General features: G+C 38.3%; 1 protein-coding gene across 17 annotated transcripts in view; it reads left to right on the plus strand.

The window, feature by feature from the left end:
• The window catches only part of LOC105486272 (collagen type XXV alpha 1 chain), a 507117-nt gene that overhangs the window by 362882 nt on the left and 125650 nt on the right, over positions 1–18585 (plus strand). For 16 of the 17 annotated variants that reach the window (XM_011749078.2, XM_071093205.1, XM_071093207.1 and 13 more), the window contains 3 exons: positions 9906–9977; positions 10707–10814; positions 13464–13499. In XM_011749078.2, the coding sequence (XP_011747380.2) occupies positions 9906–9977; positions 10707–10814; positions 13464–13499 (216 nt within the window). Of the gene's footprint in view, positions 1–9075; positions 9136–9905; positions 9978–10706; positions 10815–13463; positions 13500–18585 lie in introns of all 17 variants that reach the window. The other variant, XM_011749079.2, reaches the window with a different exon arrangement.

An 18585-nucleotide genomic window follows, 5' to 3' on the forward strand; every position in this document is an offset into this window, starting at 1 on the left:
TTTTTAATCTGTTCTCTAACTGTGTCAGAATTGTCTTCCTCGTACTCACATGGCATGGCACCTTCGTTGTATAAAAACCTTCATGGCTTTCCACTACTTCACTCTTGAAGCTTCTTTTAAGACCTCCCACATCTGTGCCCTATTAATTTTTCCAGGCATTTATCTAAAATGTGTGTGCTTCACCACAGCCAAACTCACCTTATCAGAATTTCCTGAGTGTACCTTCTCCTTTGTTCACTGTGCTACAGACTGGAATACCTTCCTCCAGAGGCCTCCAGTCCACACTTCACTGCAATACCAGGATCCTAATCATCTTCACATGTCTTAATTTCTACCTTTATGGGAGTCTTACTCCAATCCTCAGACAGAATAAGCTTAAGTACTGCCTGCTCCTCTAACCAGAGCACTAATTTAACACATTTTCCATGTGGATTGACATTCATATGACAATTCCCTCTCCCCTATTAGATTTGAACCCCTGCAGCTTCTTTCACTGTACTTGGCGTATAGCATGTATTCCAGAGAACTTTGTCACACGAAGGAATGCATGTTTTAGTTCATCCCTCTTGTTCTCATCAATCTGACCTCCCACAGGAATCCTTACAACCCTTTGCCATTGCCCTTATCTTGACCTTGCCCAAATTGAAGAACAGAGTCTACATCTCCAGGGAGAGTTCCTAAAATAGAACCTAATCTCTATATACCAAGTGTTGATTCAGTATGTCTTTAGAAAAGGAAAATATATTTTCTATTTTTTTCCAGTGTTCATCTAGGCGGAAGTATCAGGAAGGAAAAGTATCGTTGCCCTTTGAGAGTGGCTAGCCACAAGGGTCTCCTAGTGTGTCACGACTGCACCTATGGGGCATGGGAATCTTTCTGCTACTTCTGTGCGGTACTTCAGGCGGGGGAATCCTTTGCAAGCCTGCTCACACATGTCTATCTGACATGCCACATGGCCATTTCTTTGTGGTGTTGCTTTCCTGGAAGTGCTGCTGGGAAGCAGAGCTTAGGTCCCTCTGTGCTCTCGGAGACTACAGATCTCTTTCCTCACTTCTAGTTTGGGGGAGTGTCTTTCTAGGTATTTTTCATTTCTAGAAATGTTGGTAGACAAGTTACGTCTTGCACTCTGCCTCCTTATGCCTCCTCTGAGGCCCTAAGCAAAGGGTCATCTAAGAGCTTGATGAAGGAGTGGGGAGGAAATGAAAAAATACAAGAGAAAAAGAGCATGGATAAATGTTAGCAAAAGAGATCCCAGCCACGTTTGAAGTTGCTTGTTTCATGTCTACCTGCCTTCATACATTCTAAGCTCCATAAGGCCTGGTATAAGGTCTATCTTGTTTACGGCTCTAATCCCAATGTCCAAATATTGCCTTGGTCATTGTGCAATTGTGTTAAATTCTTATTGAATAAATGAATAAGTGAAAATGAAATTCAGAGACTATGAAAAATTTATGGAAGATATGGGGCTGGACACGGTGGCTCATGCCTGTAATCCCAGCACTTTGGGAGGCCAAGGTGGGCGGATCATGTGGTCGAGAGATTGAGACCATCCTGGTCAACATGGTAAAACCCTTCTCTACTAAAAATGCAAAAAAAATTAGCTGGGCGTGTGGTGCTGCATGCCTGTAGTCCCACCTACTTGGGAGGCTGAGGCAGGAGAATCACTTGAACCCAGGAGGCGGAGATTGCAATGAGCCGAGATTGTGCCACTGCACTCCAGCCTGGGTGACAGAGTAAGACTCAGTCTCAAAAAAATAAAAAAAAAGAAAAATTTATGGAAAATATGCTGGTTAAGATGGTTGACACTGGAGCAGGTGGCCAGGGGGTGACTCGTGGCTCTGCCACTTACAGATGGGTGGGCGAGACCCCTCACCTCTTCGTGTCTCAAATTCCTCATCTGTCAAGTAGTTGGTGTGAGGATTAAAAAAGTTAATGTTTATAAAACTCTTAGAAGAATACCTCACGCAAAGGAAGTATCATATAAGCCTTAACCACTATTAATACCATCATCACCATTGTCATTATTTATTATTTTAATTATTATTAAGAAACCCTAAGACCGGACTGCTCTCTTGATGTTTATTTGTAGAGAATAGCTCTGATCCAGTTCTAGCAGAGTATATATAAATAAAATCAATACAGTTTTATTTTTGTACATCTTCCCAGACTTCAAGGCTGCTTTATTTTTCTTCCCTGTATCCTGTGTCTATACTTCTCTGGTTCACTCAGATCAGGAAAAACCTTCTTCAGGAATTCTACCTCTTTTCATGGGGTCTCATCTTCTATTGGCCTTTCTTAGCTGTATGTCATTAGGGAACACTTTACAACAAGCCCTGGAATCCCCTAATAGATTATATACAACAAGTAGAGCCTTCGGCACTATATGAGTAGTTTAGGCACTTTTCTTAATACTTTGCACTTGCCAGTGTTGAAGTTTATCTGCTGTCTTCTTATTCATAGATCTTTTGCAGGCTGTCTTCACTTACTTAGCATTTTAGTAGCTACAGTATTTAATGACATTTGTCAATACAGAGATTGCATTGTTTTGTTTTTCTTCCAAATGACTTGTAAAATTACGCTTATCATCGACGTATAAAAAGATAATTCCTGGACTGGCTAGGGTTAATATTTATGATAAAACATAGTAGAATGGAATTTAGAGTATCTATAAAAAAATAGTAACTTCTTGAACAAGTTGAAAATATTATATTCAAATAACCTGTAAAATTTACACTTACCATTTATAGACAAAAAAAGATAATTCCTGGAGTGACTAGGGTTAAAATTTATGAGAAAATGTAGTAGAATAGAATTTAGAGTATCAATAAAATAGAAAAATAGTAATTTTTTGAGCCAGTTGAAAATATTATATTCAACTACAGAAGGCTAATTCTTCCCATAATTAATACTACCATGAGGCAATCTTTTACCATCAGTTATAACTTCTGATTTCCACAGGCTCCAATTATTATACTGCATGATTGTTCAAAAATTCCTTTAGCTGTTTAGCTTTATATAGTTGATTTTTCTTTTCAGACAGATAAATTATACCATCTACTGCAATATGGAATGATCTAGTTGCAGATTTCCTTCTCTTAAATTCTTTTCTTTCTTAATTTAGCCTTCTAACAGTTTCTGCTAAACTGAAGCAATTCTTTTACCTAAATATTTTTGTATCCTATTATAGTGTTTCCCCATCTGGTCTCTCTTAGCTAGAAATTATTTTATCAACTTTGAGGAGTATTTATCTCTATTTATGCTGCACACATGCCCACTGTAATGGTCGTGTTGTAATGCATGATGTATTTTGGGCAAACAGAATCATGATAGTATTTACATTATGGAGAAACTTGGAGATTTCATTTCTCAGCATAATGCATATTTTTTATTTAATATGACTTGCTATTGGGACCCTTTGACTCTTTGTAAGTAAAATAATTATCTTTTCATCCATAGCCCTGTAACCTCAGGTACACTCCCTTGTGCTGATCAATGATCAGCCATTGTCAGTGACACTGACCATTGTTAACCTGTTCTTGTTATGAGTCATTTATGTGATTTAGGCAGCATTATTGATGATGCAATAAACAGCAAAGTAAAGTATGTGCATCTATCATTTTGAGTCATTTGCCTGACTAGAACTTTTGTGAGGAGAATTACCATTCCTCCTGCTTCTATAGCCACTCCTTTTCATCTTCTTTGTGGTTGCCTCTTCCTCTGCTCATCCCTTAAACCTAAGTCTTTTGAAGGGTTCTTTCCTAGGACTGCCCTCTCTACAACCTCCCGAGGTGACTTCGCATATCCCTATGGCTCATAATTCTCACCTGTCTTTCTTTCTTTTTTATTTATTTAATTTTTTATTTTATTTATTTATTTTTTGAGACGGAGTTTCGCTGTTGTTGCCCAGGCTGGAGTGCAATGACGTGATCTCGGCTCACTACAACCTCTGCCTCCTGGGTTCAAATGATTCTCCTGCCTCAGCCTCCCAAGTAGCTGAGATTACAGACACCTGCCACCATGCCCAGCTAATTTTTGTATTTTTAGTAGAGACGGGGTTTCACCATGTTGGCCAGGTTGGTCTCGAACTCCTCATGATCTGCCTGCCTCAGCCTCCCAAAGTGCTGGGATTATAGGCATGAGTCACCGTGCCTAGTCATTTCTCACCTTTCTTCTGTTCTATATGCATGTCCAACTGCTGCCCCTTGGCTGTCCACAGACATCTCAAATTCAGCAAACCTGTAGCTGAATTCATCATTCATAACTACCTGCCTATCCCAGAAAGCCTTTTCTTTGTGTTCCCTCTACTATCCTTCCATTGTCCAAGCTAGAGACCTAGGACCATTCTCTGCTCCTCATTTACCCTTATATTCTCAGCCAAGTTACAAGTCCTACAAATTCGACTTCCTTAATAACAATTCAAACAATTGATTTGTCCTTCCTCTAGTTCTAAGACACAATCTCACAGCTAGACTATTGTCATACCTTCCTAAATGGTCTATCTTTAGTTTTACTCTTCCTGTACCAACCTCCAGCCTCTACTTCACCTGGCTTGGGAGGTCTTCCATGGCTCCTGAAACATGTGTCTAGTGCACATTTTATTTTCTTTGTAGCCCCCCCACTTCTCCACCATAATACTTGTCACTCTGTATGACAACTGCCAGCTTATTTCTATTTCTCCACTAGATGGTAAACCCTGTGAGCATGGGATCTTGCTCACCATTCAATCCCCAGCGTGTGGCATAGTGAATGTTGCGCAGAAGGTGCTCAACAGACGCTTTCTAAATATTGTTGAATGTTAGTCAATTTTTAAGCTTTCTGATATTTCAACTGTAAAGCAGGTAGAAGAAAATTATAAACACATAAATTGCATAATGACAAAGTTTAGAATCAGAAGACCTGGATTGAATTTCTGGCTCTATCATTGCCTTACTGAATACGTTTGAGAAAGCACAAAATTTTCTCACTATTTATAATCTTATAATACTCATTATTACTGAGTACACAATAAAAATGACAGTAACACCTTGAATGTATGGCCTCTAAGTAGTTAGAAGCATTTCTTATGAATTATTTATTTGTTCAATATCCCTTTGGGGTAGGCTTGCATTGTTTCTTCTAGTTGGTACTGAAGGGGGAGATATAGCCTTTCCTGTCATGATGTCAAAATACTGGTTGTGAGATGGTTGCCTACTTCACAGAATGTCATGAAGATTCATGAAGCTGTCTGAGGCTTTATGCTCTCAGGAGGGAAAAAAATGAGTTATATATGGTAGTTTTACAGCTCTTATTCATCTGATTTCTTAATAATTCAAAGTATTTGGGGGCGAAAATGTGTACAAATTATTTCAGGCCGGGTACAGTGGCTCACGCCTGTAATCCCAGCACTTTGGGAGGCTGAGGTGGGCAGATCACTTGAGGTCAGGAGTTCGAGACGAGCCTGGCCAACATGGTGAAACCCCATCTCTACTAAAAATACAAAAAAATAGCTGGGCGTGGTGGTGCATGCCTGTAGTCCCAGCTACTAGGGGGGCTGAGGCAGGAGAATTGCTTGAACCCGGGAGGCAGAGGTTGCAGTGAGCCGAGATCGCACCACTACACTCAAGTCTGGGCGACAGAGTCAGACCCCATCTCAAAAAATAACAACAATAACAAAAATTATTTCAATATTCAGTATTCAATATTCAATATTCCTGGATTTTTTTTTCTCCATATTTTTCTGGAGACACATTTGTTTTTCCACACCCACTCAAACCGTCTGTGTACCAGGCAAACTTTCTGAGATGCAAAACCAAGTAAAGTATGTCCATTTTATTTGTTTAGAAAGGATATGACTAATGATACTGTGGGAAAAAATGGTATAGTTAATAAAAATTGTATCCTCTGTATGAGCGACTAGAGAAGCCTAGCAGGTGTGGCCACACAAAGCCATAAGGTGTCAACACTTGTACTGAGGATAGGTGTCAACACCTGTACTTTAGAAACCAACCCTCCAAAGAACTCACACAAGAAGCAGAGTCAGTGTCTACCTAGGATCTGGAGGCAGCCCCTGTGAAATGGGATTTTTTTACCACCATCAAATGGTGAAAATTTTTAAAACATGTCCAGTTTTGAATGCTATAACCCTATAATATATCAATATTTGCTTTACATAATAATGTTTAAATGTATTTGCCATTAATTGAATAGACTTTTTTAGGAGGATGGACCATATTTGTTATTGCTTTGAAACACTCTGTAGGACACCAGCATATACTCTCAGGGTTACTTTTACCCCAGTTTGAAACGCACAGGGTCCTAGGACATTGTAGCCCAAATCATGGGATTTTTGTTAGCATTTAAGAGAATCCGTCCACATGTCCCCTTTTTACTTTGCTACACGTAAACTCCTGAAAAATTATTTTGCGTGGCATGCTAATGAAATCTTTAAAATGTAGCTCTAAACACCTAATTGGTAGCATTTTCACAGTCAAGATGATTAAGGATTATAAATTAGCTTCCTCAAATAGAGATTATTCTGTTTGAGGAAAAAGATCTTTCTGAGGTGAGAATTGCCTATCCACTTCTCTCTTTAGATCTCATTAAAATTGGAACCCAAACTAAGGAGTTATACAACTTGAGACTTTGTGTGTGTGTGTGTGAGCATTTTGAAAATATGATCAAATAGAAAGCTGGTCATGCTCAGACATGAGTACAAGAAGTGACTTATTTATACATTCAAATTTCAAAATATTTGTAAGGCCTACCATGTGTGCTGCTAAAAGGTTTTTAATTTAAAATTATTTTGTTAGATAATCCTGTTTCAAGTGACATTATGATTTATCGCCACTAATCAAGATTCTGATCCCTCATAGACTTCTTGTTTGTATCTGTTTTTGTTCTTTGTTACATAAATATGAGCTTTATATATAAAATTCTGACTGTGTAATATAGGGCTAATGAGTCACAGATGGAAAGATGCTGGCACATTACCATCTAATAACATTTTAAACTCATATTCCATAGTAAAACAAAAGCAAATTGTATACATCTGTTTTCCAACTTGTAGCATTTCTGAATTTATGCAGAATGTATATTTAAAGGACTTGTATTTAGAGAGAAGAAAAAGAGGACATAGGTCACCTCAAAACTACGGAGCCACTTAATAGCCTTATCAGAACGGACTTGGCAAAAGATAAGATTTTCTCTGTTTTGCTTCCTGAGAAGTTGTAGTCCTGAAGACTGAGAATCAAAGGCATTAGAGCTGAAGAAGTGTCTTCAGACTACAAACTAATTTTTCTGCCTTTCTTAAAATGAAAAACATATCTCTAATGTGAGGCATGTGGGGGGTGAAATATTCACAAAACTAATAAAACTAAAAATGTAGAAATTTCCTGGGCTTTCCTAAAAATATCTGCAAGATAAATTTGGGTGGGAAGAGAGAGAGCCCAGGCCATGTATTGCTGTGGTTGTTGTTTATTTTATTTGTATGGTAAACTGGTAAACATGTTCTCTGTGTGTGTGTGTGTGTGTGTGTGTGTGTGTGTGTGTGTGTTTGTGTTTTGGAAAAAAAAGGAATAAAAGGCTTTAGTTTCACATGTTCTTAGAAAAGAAATAGAACAAAGGCAAAATTTCTCTCTCAGACTTAACCAATTGATAACGCCTGTGAGGAGGAGTTAGTACAAGTTACTGAAGAACGAGTCTCTGAAACATCTCTCCGTATTCTCAAGGAATTCAAAACTGCTTTTCTGCATTAAGGGGTTGTGTGAACTGTCAAGTTCTTTCGGAAAAGTTATGTGACAGAAGTGATTACTGCAGAGTGTGACCATAAATCCCCCTGACATGAAATACACATGTTATAAGAGACAGATTTTCATCCACCACCTCTGCGTGAATTCCTGAAACAGGAGAGTTCTGAGATTCATCATATGATTGGAGAGAGAAATTTTGATATGTGGGTGGCAAGACTGTATTTTGTGAGGTGTACTGTGTTTATTCTGGGGAATAAGTATGATCTGATGGCAAAATTTTGTTCCCCGTTGTTGTCCAAAAAAGAATTAATACATGTATTGTATATCCTGAGCTGTAAACAGAATGTCAATGGAGGGAAATTACAGTGTGGTTTTCATAACAGTGTCTATAGTTATCTCCATTTTGTACTAACATTTTGTAATTAAGATGTTGTAATTTTGTAAGATTCCAGAAATGCTCCATGTAGCAAACTCTTTACACCGTGTAGACACAGATCCCGTTGTACCTGCCCCAGGCTCAATGACCATGAGCTCTCAGTTTCCCCATTCCATGCTTTAGGAAATTATTGGTTTGACTAGGCATGATGGTTTATGCCTGTAATCCCAGCACTTTGGGAGGCCGAGGCGGTCAGATCACTTGAGGGCAGGAGTTTGAGACCAGCCTGGCCAACATGGTGAAACCCAGTCTCTACTACAAATACAAAAATTAGCTGGACATGGTGGCACATGCCTGTAATCCCAGCTACTGGGCAGGCTGAGACAGAGAATCACTTGAACCCTGGGGACAGAGGTTTCAGTGAGCTGAGATTGTGCCAGTGCACTCCAGCCTAGGTGACAGAGCAAGACTCCGTCTCAAAAAAAAAAAAAGGAAAAAAAAAGTCTGGACATGGTGACTCACGCCTGTAATCCCAGCACTGTGGGAGGCCGAGGTGGGTGGATCACTTGAGGTCAGGAGTTGGAGACCAGCCTGGCCAACATGGTGAAACCCCGTCTCTACTAAAAATACAAAACTTCACTGTGCGTGGTGGCGCACGCCTGTGATCCCAGCACTAGGGAGGCTGAGGCAGGAGAATTGCTTGAACTCGGGAGGTGGAGGTTGCAGTGAGCCTAGATCAGGCCACTGCACTCCAGCCTGAGCAACAGAGTGAGACTTCATCTGAAAAAAAAAAAAAAAAAGGTTTATTTTGGGGCCTCATGTGTCTAATTTTGTTTATGGTGTGTCAGACGAGGCAAGACTTAGAACCAGGGAAGGGAGGCGCTAGGTATGTGCTTGTTTTGTTTGTCCCCCAGTGAAATGTCTGTGTGACGTTTTATGTTGTGTTGTTTTGGTGCTGTGCTACGTCCATAGGGCCTGCCAGGCTTCCCCACAGTTGCTGCCCTGCACAGTAATCAGATCCTCACCGTCAAGGTTTGTGGTTGTTACTCATGCCTGTGTAGTCAGAAATGCAATCAGCATAAGCGTGAGCAGGAACCATTCAATTGGCTTACCGAGCCCGTTGGCTTCCTCTCATCATATATGTCAAGTTACTGGGCACTTGGGACCCCACTTGCATCATTGAGGTCAAATGTCTATTAAGAGGGTTATCCTGAGCATACTTGAGAGGAGGATATTGACGTCAAACAGGTACTGTGAAGATAGGTGGGCATAGCGATCTAAAACCATGCCATGCCTTGATGGCTTAATTTGTATGCATTCTAATGCTCTGTAGTATTTTTCCAGTCAATTAAATAATCCTAAGTACTCTCTCTGGACTTCGGGTGTCAATAAAATGGCAGTCAAGTTCACGTCACATTATGCTGGTTGACAAGTCTGATGGAAATGGAACTGGCATTTTGTCTCTAGACTTTCTGCTCAGAGTGAAGAATGCAGGGGTGCACCTGCTTACCTGCTTCTGGGAATAAACTACATTAAAAAGATCCAACGTCCACAGTGAAATGATGAAGCACAAAAAATGTTCATTACCACCGAAGATCTGGTCTCAGCATCGCATTTCAGGATATTTCTTTCGAGAAGAATCAGTGGGTCTAACGTTAGACATAAGTGCCAGTTCTATTTTGTTTAATAATCATTATAAGTCTAATGTGTATATCTTTATTTCTTTCTTGGGGCCTTCTGATGTCTATTCTTCAACTCTCTCATCTCTGAACTTCAACCTTTGACCTCACCTGACTGATCAGATGGTGTTTCCTAAAATCAATCATGGGTTTCTCTCTGCTGATCAGCAGCTCATTAAACGCCGCCTGATTAAGGTAGTGCTTATTCTTGCTGAAGTCTGATTTCTTCTTTACATCGGTTATTGCTCTGTATACCTATTGCTTTACCGTTTATCTCTGATGGGTGGGGTGTGGGCGGTGGGTGGGTATTTATTTGGAAATATCCTCAAACAAAATTACGTTTAGTCAGCTGCTTTTGTTTGAAATGTTAGATACAAGTACCAAAAAAGATACTAAAAGCCTATCTAATTTTTTCTTAATTAAAAAATTTTAAATTGTAGCTACTAACAGATCCAGTTTCTAAGCTCTCTAGCTTTGGTAATTTATAAATTATTATGCAATATGATGGGAGCCTCATATGCTTAATTTTATAGGGTATGAAAAAGTAAACACATTTGTCTAACTATAAAGGCAGCCATTTTATTAAATGAGGTGAATACAACTGATGCAGTGTTATGGATAAAGTAATTCACACATTTTATACCAGCTCTGACTGTAGTGGTAACATATACACTATTTCAAAGAATGGAAGTGCTGGTTCCTGAGCTGCTTTGATTTTAATAGCATCTACTCAGTCACCCAGCGTGAATATTTATTTGCTCCCTGCTGGGAGGCAAATTGCCTACAGGCTTTCTATTTGTGGTTGTTCTGGTTCTTTTCATAATGTAAATGTGGATCAGATAATGCAAATTTAAGGTGCTGAAAAGAAGACCTGAGTCTTTATCTTTCATGGTTATTGCTGGTCTGTTCCTTTCTCCATCACAGGGTGACCAAGGACAGGCAGGGCCTCCAGGACCCCCCGGCCCTCCAGGCCCAAGAGGGCCACCTGGGGACACAGGGAAAGATGGCCCCCGTGGAATGCCAGGAGTACCTGTGAGTCACTTTTTAGATCACTTATTCTCACACGTTTTGTTTCGTGTTAAGGGCTGAGAACTAGGGTGGAGCAGGGTGGTGAGGGGCATCAGGTCAGGGGGTCAAGTGAGTGGAGTGGGTTGAGGGAAACGGGATGATGAGTGGAGTGGGTTGAGGGAAGTGAGATGATGGGAAAGTCCCCAAGCAGCATAGGGCGCTCCCAGCTGCATTCCTCTTTGCCACTTAATCCACTGGGGATCCAAGCAAACCACAAGAGACACCTGGAGGCAGCCACTAAACTGTTTTTGAGGGAAGCCTCAAGAAGTCTGTGATTGGAGTTGCCCAATCCCAGGTGTAACCTGACTGCCATAGTGTGCACCGGGGCCTTTAGTTTAAATGGGAGATTAGTCTGAAAAACTAAGTAGGAGGCTAATAACATTTTCCAAAGGTTCAATAGCAGACCAATAAAGTCCTATACTATTTATGGAAAGTAGAGGAAGTAAAATGTTCTAATATTTATTCCCTTATAAATAACTTGAACCCCCAAAATTGCTAATAACCGTAAAATGAATGGTTAAAACATCGGTGGGTATGGTTTAAATATCATTTGTCTTTTGTATGTAAGGCTTATTCATAGAAATAATTTAAAAGTAATCTCAATACTTGGCTACAAAGATTGGTCAAGTGTCAATGATATAGTAGTAAAACATAGAAGATAAATGGTTTGGTTTCAGAGGCAACCCAGCAATTAAAAGAAATATATGGAAAAGGTCAAAAATTTTAGATTTATTTTATGACTTTAGGACTAGAAATTAAGGTTTATTACTGGATTAAATTATTTATTAAGTGTATTTATTTAACAAATTATTTTCATAGTATTTTTGTGGTACATAATAATAATGAAAATATTTATCCACAAAGCAGAAAATTTTGAAAATAAAACCAAAAAAGTAAATAATTACAATACTCATTAATGTTTTGGTATATTTTCTTTCATTTTTATATGCATATATTTATGCATTTTTAGAAATAATGACTCTTTATAAGAATATAGCATACTTTAAAACTTCTGAGACAGCCTCATAAGCCTGTGTCCTTTTCTGAAAGCTGCTGTGAATTTGTTGATATAAAATGTGGAATTGTCTTTCAACATATGATTTGCTAGTTGTTAGGACTGCTTTCACTCAACCTCCAAAGACAGTGGTTGAATTCTATAGCTGTCTTCTAATGCCTTGCTTTTTCTCATGATGATATTCCAAAAGGCAGAGAGATCCACAGCTTTAGGGATATTTAAAGCTCTCCCATTGATTGCTGGTTGCCACAGAAATACAATGGGCGTCTCTTCAAAAAGTAGTTAAAACCATTTTGATGGTACATTAGTCAGATCATTGAGCATTATATACTATACTCAAATTCAAGATATAAATTACTTTAAAAAAATTTAAAGGTATGACAAACCACATAATCCAAAATTATATCATTCTTTAAACAAATATAGTTTATTCATGTAAGTAAGAAATGGAGCTTTCTACACATAGGACAAATTAACTTGTTTTAAAATTTTCAAAAATATAACTTGAACTATATATGGTCTCAGAGTTTATTTATATGTACTATGATGACTGCTAGAGAAAGATTTCTTTTTCTTTTTTTTTGAGATAGAGTCTCGCTCTGTCATCCAGGTTGGAGTGCAGTGGCGTGATCTCAGCTCACTGCAACCTCTGCCTCCCGGGTTCAAGTGATTCTCCTGCCTCAGCCTCTTGAGTAGCTGGGACTACAGGTGCCCGCCACCACGCCCGGCTAATTTTTTTGTATTTTTAGTAGAGACGGGGTTTCACCATGTTAGCCAGGATGATCTCGATTTCCTGACCACAGGTGATCCGCCCACCTCGGCCCCCCAAAGTACAAAAAGATTTTTTTGTGTGCAATGAGGTCTTTGCTGTGTTGCCCAAGCTGTAGTGCAGTGGCTATTCACAGATGCCATCATAGCACACTATAGCTTCAAAGGCCTGGACTCAAGCAGTCCTCCTGCCTCAGCCTCCCAAATAGTTGAGATTACAGGCATGTGTCATCATACCTTGCTAGAAGAAGACTATAAAAATAAACTGTGAAATATTGATTTTGAAAGACCAGCAATATCTATATTCATTGGCATTTTAAGACAAAAAATATTTTTAGCCAATGACTGTCATTATGACAATAAAATATGATAATTCTATATCAATCTGAATATAAGAAAATGATAATGTCATGATATAGTGTAATTTTCTGTATCAAATTTAATAAAACATGTTACTTCAGCCATCATTAATCCAGGAAGACCAAAGTTTAACATCAGTCTCTGCTCATTTTATTAAACACCTGTACTAAGAGCAATTGTCTCTCTGTCCTATGTATGAAAGTTCTGAGTTCTCATAAAGACACCATGTCCTTATCTTTATGTCATCCTAAAGAAGACATGATAATCTAGACTAATTTTATTAAACCCTAAATTTGTAAAGTTTATTTGTAGAAGGGAAATTAGCTCTCTTTTAATGTGCTACATTCCTCTATTTAACCTGAAGAAATATACTTGACATTTACATGCCCCAGTCAAAGAAAAAAAAATGATTGAAGGGTTTTTAAAAAATACTTACAGCATTACTAAAATTATCACTATTCTTTTTTAAGGGTGAACCAGGAAAACCAGGAGAACAAGGCTTGATGGCAAGTATCTCAATTTATCTTTTTCTATACTAAGCCAGGTTGTTTAAAACTATGGTCAAGATTATGTGTGACAAATATATCTGTCATATGACAGACTATAATAAAAAAGTGAAAATTAGTAAAAGTTAAAAGTAATATGGCCTATCTACTACATGCTAAGGGTCATAAGACTACATATCTACATTGCTGATGCAGGAGAAAAAGAAAGAGATTCCAGGTGTGGGGAGCGACAGAGATGCTGCAGGCCAAAGGAGAGAATTAATTAAGTGACTCTGCTGTAAGAGAGATTAAATTTAGGGGCATGCCTATTAGCTTAAATAGAAATGGAAATCCCATTTTCAAAGGGATCAGGTCTGACTAAATGAATTCGCACAGGAAACTTTGCACAGCGATTCAGAGTTTTTCTACCGTTGAACATCTCTATCCAGAGAAAAATTGCTGTGCCTTTTGGTTCTCTGTCATTTAAAAACAAACAAACAAACAAACAAAAAAGGTCCTGAAATGATTCCACATGGACTTACTCATAGACACACAGGTCCCAGTTCCCCATGATTTGTTTATCTTTTGCTGGTAGAAAAGATGTTTGGTTAGGAATTCCTTCAACCTACCTCTTCCTGTCCCCTCCTCTCTGTCTCCTGAACTGCCTCTCTAATCTGTTACGATGTGAACACTGTTGGGAAGCACAGGGTAATTCTCTAATAACCCAAATGCCAGAAGAGGGCTCACACTCATCCTGGATACTGAAGGAGTGGGCCCAGAGAGTGCCGGGTTGCCAACAGGTGACCACAATCAGCTTGACACTGTCCATTCTGCATAATGTTAGGCTGGGCACGGGGGTTCATACCTGGAAACTTAGCACTTTGGGAGGCCAGGGAGGGGAGGATCACTTGAGCCCAGGAGTTTGAGACCAGCCTGGGCAACACAGTGAGATCCTGTTTCTAAATATATATATATATTTAAAAAACAGGTAGGTCCTAGTGAAACTAACGCATAGAGTCAGGAATCAGCAAGGCTTCTTTGGGCTTGAGATGCATTTGCAGCTCTCCTGGGAAGTCAGCTGTAGGTACAGCTGCCTTTGCAGGATCCCTGGTGAAATGAAAGCATCCCGGGTCCAGATCTCATCCACTGCCTGGAAATTCTGTTCCTGACCTGTAATGTCAAGAAACAATTTTATTTTACATTTATTTTTTTTTTGAGATGGAGTCTTGCTCTGTCACCCAGACGAGTGCGGTGGCGTGATCTCGGCTCACTGCAACCTCCGCGTCCCGGATTCAAGTGATTCTCCTGCCTCAGCTTCCTGAGCAGCTGGGACTACAGGCATGTGCACGCCTGGCTAATTTTTGTATTTTTAGTAGAGATGGGGTTTCACCATGTTGGCCAGGATGGTCTTGATCTCCTGACCTTGTGATCCACCTGTCTTGGACTCCTAAAGTGCTGGGATTACAGGCGTGAGCCACCGTGCCGATACAGATAATTTTTGGTGATATAATGGTTTTTGTTTAAAAAAGAAAAAAGTGGAAGGAACGGAAAAGAGTCTATATGTAAAACTTAAAACCTTTGTCATCAGTGGTAACTGCATACAAGTGCAGCGTTAGCTCTCAGTGGTATGGAGTTATAGAGTATGAGGAATTCTGGGAGAACTACAATATAAATTTTGAAATTAATTTAAGCAATTGAAAGTACATGTAATTTTTGTCGTGGAAAATGGTGAAAACACATTCTTCCCATATATTCTTATATCAAAAGCTATGTGGGCTTCTCAGGAGCTTTTGTTTGTCTCCAGGTGTGCACAGACTACTCAGATTTTTATCGCTGGCATTGGCTTTTTTCCCTGATAGCTAATACAGCATCCTAATGTACAATATTCTGAAATAAAATGGATATATTTTTTAAAATTATCATCTTCCACTCAAGAAATTCTCTCTTACATATTACATATGCTCTCCAGGATATACTGTGTGAATAACAATATAATCTCATTTGCTTACCATTTCCAGTTTGACATAGTTAAATACAAATGTTTGACCTGATCCTAAATCACTTGCATTATTATCTTAGCATGCTCCAGTTCCCATTTCATATCAAAACTTTCTCAGGTGAAACAGTCCTGGGCTTTTTTTTCTACAAACTTTTCTTGACTCTTTAAACTCTTATAATTTAGTGCATGTTCTTATTTTTTAAATGCATTTAAGAAACCTACTGGAAATGACAAATGTTTCAAGGATATGTAGATTAAGTGATCTAAATGGCATTTAAAAATTACTGTTTTTAAAGATGTAAGATTCCTTTCAAAGAGAAAACTTCTTTAATGTATATAAAGAAAAGTGACAAATTATAGTGTATATCCCAGTGAATTTTCACCAAGTGAACAAACTATATACAAACCAGATCAAGAATGAGGACATTATCTTAAACCCTTCTTTACCCCCAGTTGCCACCCCAGAGGTAACCTCCACCCTGACTTCTGTCACTATACATTAGTTTTGCCTACATTTGAATTTTATAGTAATCGAATCCTACAGTATGTACACTTTTGTGTCTGGCTTCTTTCATTCAACATTGTATTTGTGAGATCATCTACCTCTGTTTTAATGGCTTTCACAGCTTGTTTAAAAAAATAGGAGGAAGAACCATATTTCCTTGACTACCCCGGTACTTGACTACATCATTCTGATAGCAGTAAATGAATGAATGTCCGTCTGACCTTGGGCAAGCCACTTAACCTCTCAATTTCTCATCTGTGAAGAAAGGATAATAATACTCTCTCTGACCGCCTTAAAAGGTTGCCAAAGACAATGCAATAAATTAGGGGAAAGCACTTTAAAACATATAATGAAGAACTATATGAGTATGTTATTATTATTATCACTCAGTTGTTCTCTCTAGAGTAAATTACAGGTGAGTGTGGATTTATATACCAGATGTATTCCTGTAAAGTTTTGTATAAATTAGATTTTCTTGAATCAACGTATTTTGAATGTTCCAGGGAATTTTGCTGTTTAAAGAAATCCTATTCAGAATCTTTCTGCAAATCAGTGTAATCCTCTAATTCTTCTCTTCAGCAAACTGAATTTCTACTTTTTATGTTTGTTTAAGATGAATATTTCTCCAATCTAAAAATCTATCTTTTTAAAAAGAAATCATGATTTATTAACTTGAACAGCACCTGTATATTTTAACTCATACCAAAAAGAGAAGAGGATACTAGAAATATAACTGCAGTTTCCATGAGGTGGAAATTTTTCTTTTTTCTCTCTCTCTTTTATTATTATTTTTATTATACTTTCAGTTCTAGGGTACATGTGCACAATGTGCAGCTTTGATCCATAGGTACACATGTGCATGTTGTTTTGCTGCACCCATCAACTCATCATTTACGTTAGATATTTCTCATAATGCTATCCCTCCCCCAGCCCCCATCCCCTGACAGGCCCGGGTGTGTGATGTTCCCCCGCCCTGTGTCCAAGTGATCTCATTATTCAATTCCCACCTATGAGTGAGAGCATGCGGTGTTTGGTTTTCTGTCCTTGTGATAGTTTGCTCAGAATGATGGTTTCCAGCTTCATCCATGTCCCTGCAAAGGACATGAACTCATCCTTTTTTATGGCTGCATAGTATTCCATGGTGTATATGTGCCACATTTTCTTAATCCAGTCCATTATTGATGGACATTTGGATTGGTTCCAAGTCTTTGCTATTGTGAATAGTGCTGCCATAAACATATGTGTGCATGTGTCTTTATAGTAGTAATGATTTATAATCCTTTGGGTATATACCCAGTAATGGGATGGGTGGGTCAAATGGTAATTCTAGTTCTGGATCCTTGAGGAATCGTGAGGAGGAAATTTTTCTTAGAAACTTAGAAATTTTCTTTCACACACTGTGGGGGTGGGCGGGGGGTGGGGACCTGAAATCTGCTAGGGAGAAAAGTACATTGTATCAGTAGTTCTGGTTTTAGAACTACTTAGTGGTATATGACTATAGTCTGTGATCCTTTTTACTGATCTATAAAATGTAGGTAATAATTCCTATTCTACCTGTCTCACTGGGTTATGGTGAGAAGCAAGTGAAATGATAATATGAAATGTTTTATGAACCACAAAGAGTTCCATAAATGAGAAGTATTACTATTAAAACAAATGTCTGGTGATATAACTTGGCATACAGAAAGGCTGCTGTAAGAAATGTAAGGGCTAAGAACAGTTGAATAATAGCTACCAATTAAATTACAACATGTCAAATACTGCAATTAAGAGTGTAATTTATTGCTTGTGTCCTGTTTGTAGTTGTTGTTTTAGCCGTCCCACATATATCGTATCTTCTTACATTATTAATTTTTCATAACATTCCCCTTCTCACCCACTTATTAAGACAAACAAAAGATAATAAATACCACTACTCTCATCTTTTTCACATTATGTAAACCCCACTACATTTGTTGGTTTGTGTCATGGAGGAGTGCTTGCTTACATAAGGGTCTTAAGAGGCGCTAGAGAATTGTTATAAATTTAAAACGTCTGTGATGATGAAATGAAGAAGCTAGAAACAATCTCAAATTAGCTCTTGAAAAACTTTATGAGTGTATCAGGTAGGGAATTAGTTTTCATAATCTAAGAGATATAGTTTATATTGCAGAAGTAGTCATCTGATGATTAACAGCATCTATGATAGAATAAAAAAGGAAAACCTGCAGCTCATGCAGTCCACATTTATTTAATCCTGCCCTGCATCTGTTCTGTAAACATGACCTTTGGGTTTCCAGGAAGTTCAGGATGAGCTTTTAAAACCCAGATCTTGCACTTAAATAAATTTGACTCCATCTAAATAAGGAGAGAGCTGCTGTATCTTATAAAACTAGACCCAAGAATGAAACAAAGGAATGACCATAATTGGAAGTGATCAAGGTCTGAATCCTAGCACAAATGATCTTTATCTTTCAGTTCTTCAGAAATTTAAATCGTTGTTAAAATAGTATTTTAAAAGGTATCTTTCCTTTCGATATTCTTGCTGTTTCTTTCTTTGACAGATGCAGAAATTTTCAAAAGCATGAAAGATAGATGGTATTGAAAAAGATATACCAAATAGC

This window comes from Macaca nemestrina, chromosome 3, assembly GCF_043159975.1.
Source record: "Macaca nemestrina isolate mMacNem1 chromosome 3, mMacNem.hap1, whole genome shotgun sequence".
NCBI classification, from domain to species: Eukaryota; Metazoa; Chordata; class Mammalia; order Primates; family Cercopithecidae; genus Macaca; species Macaca nemestrina.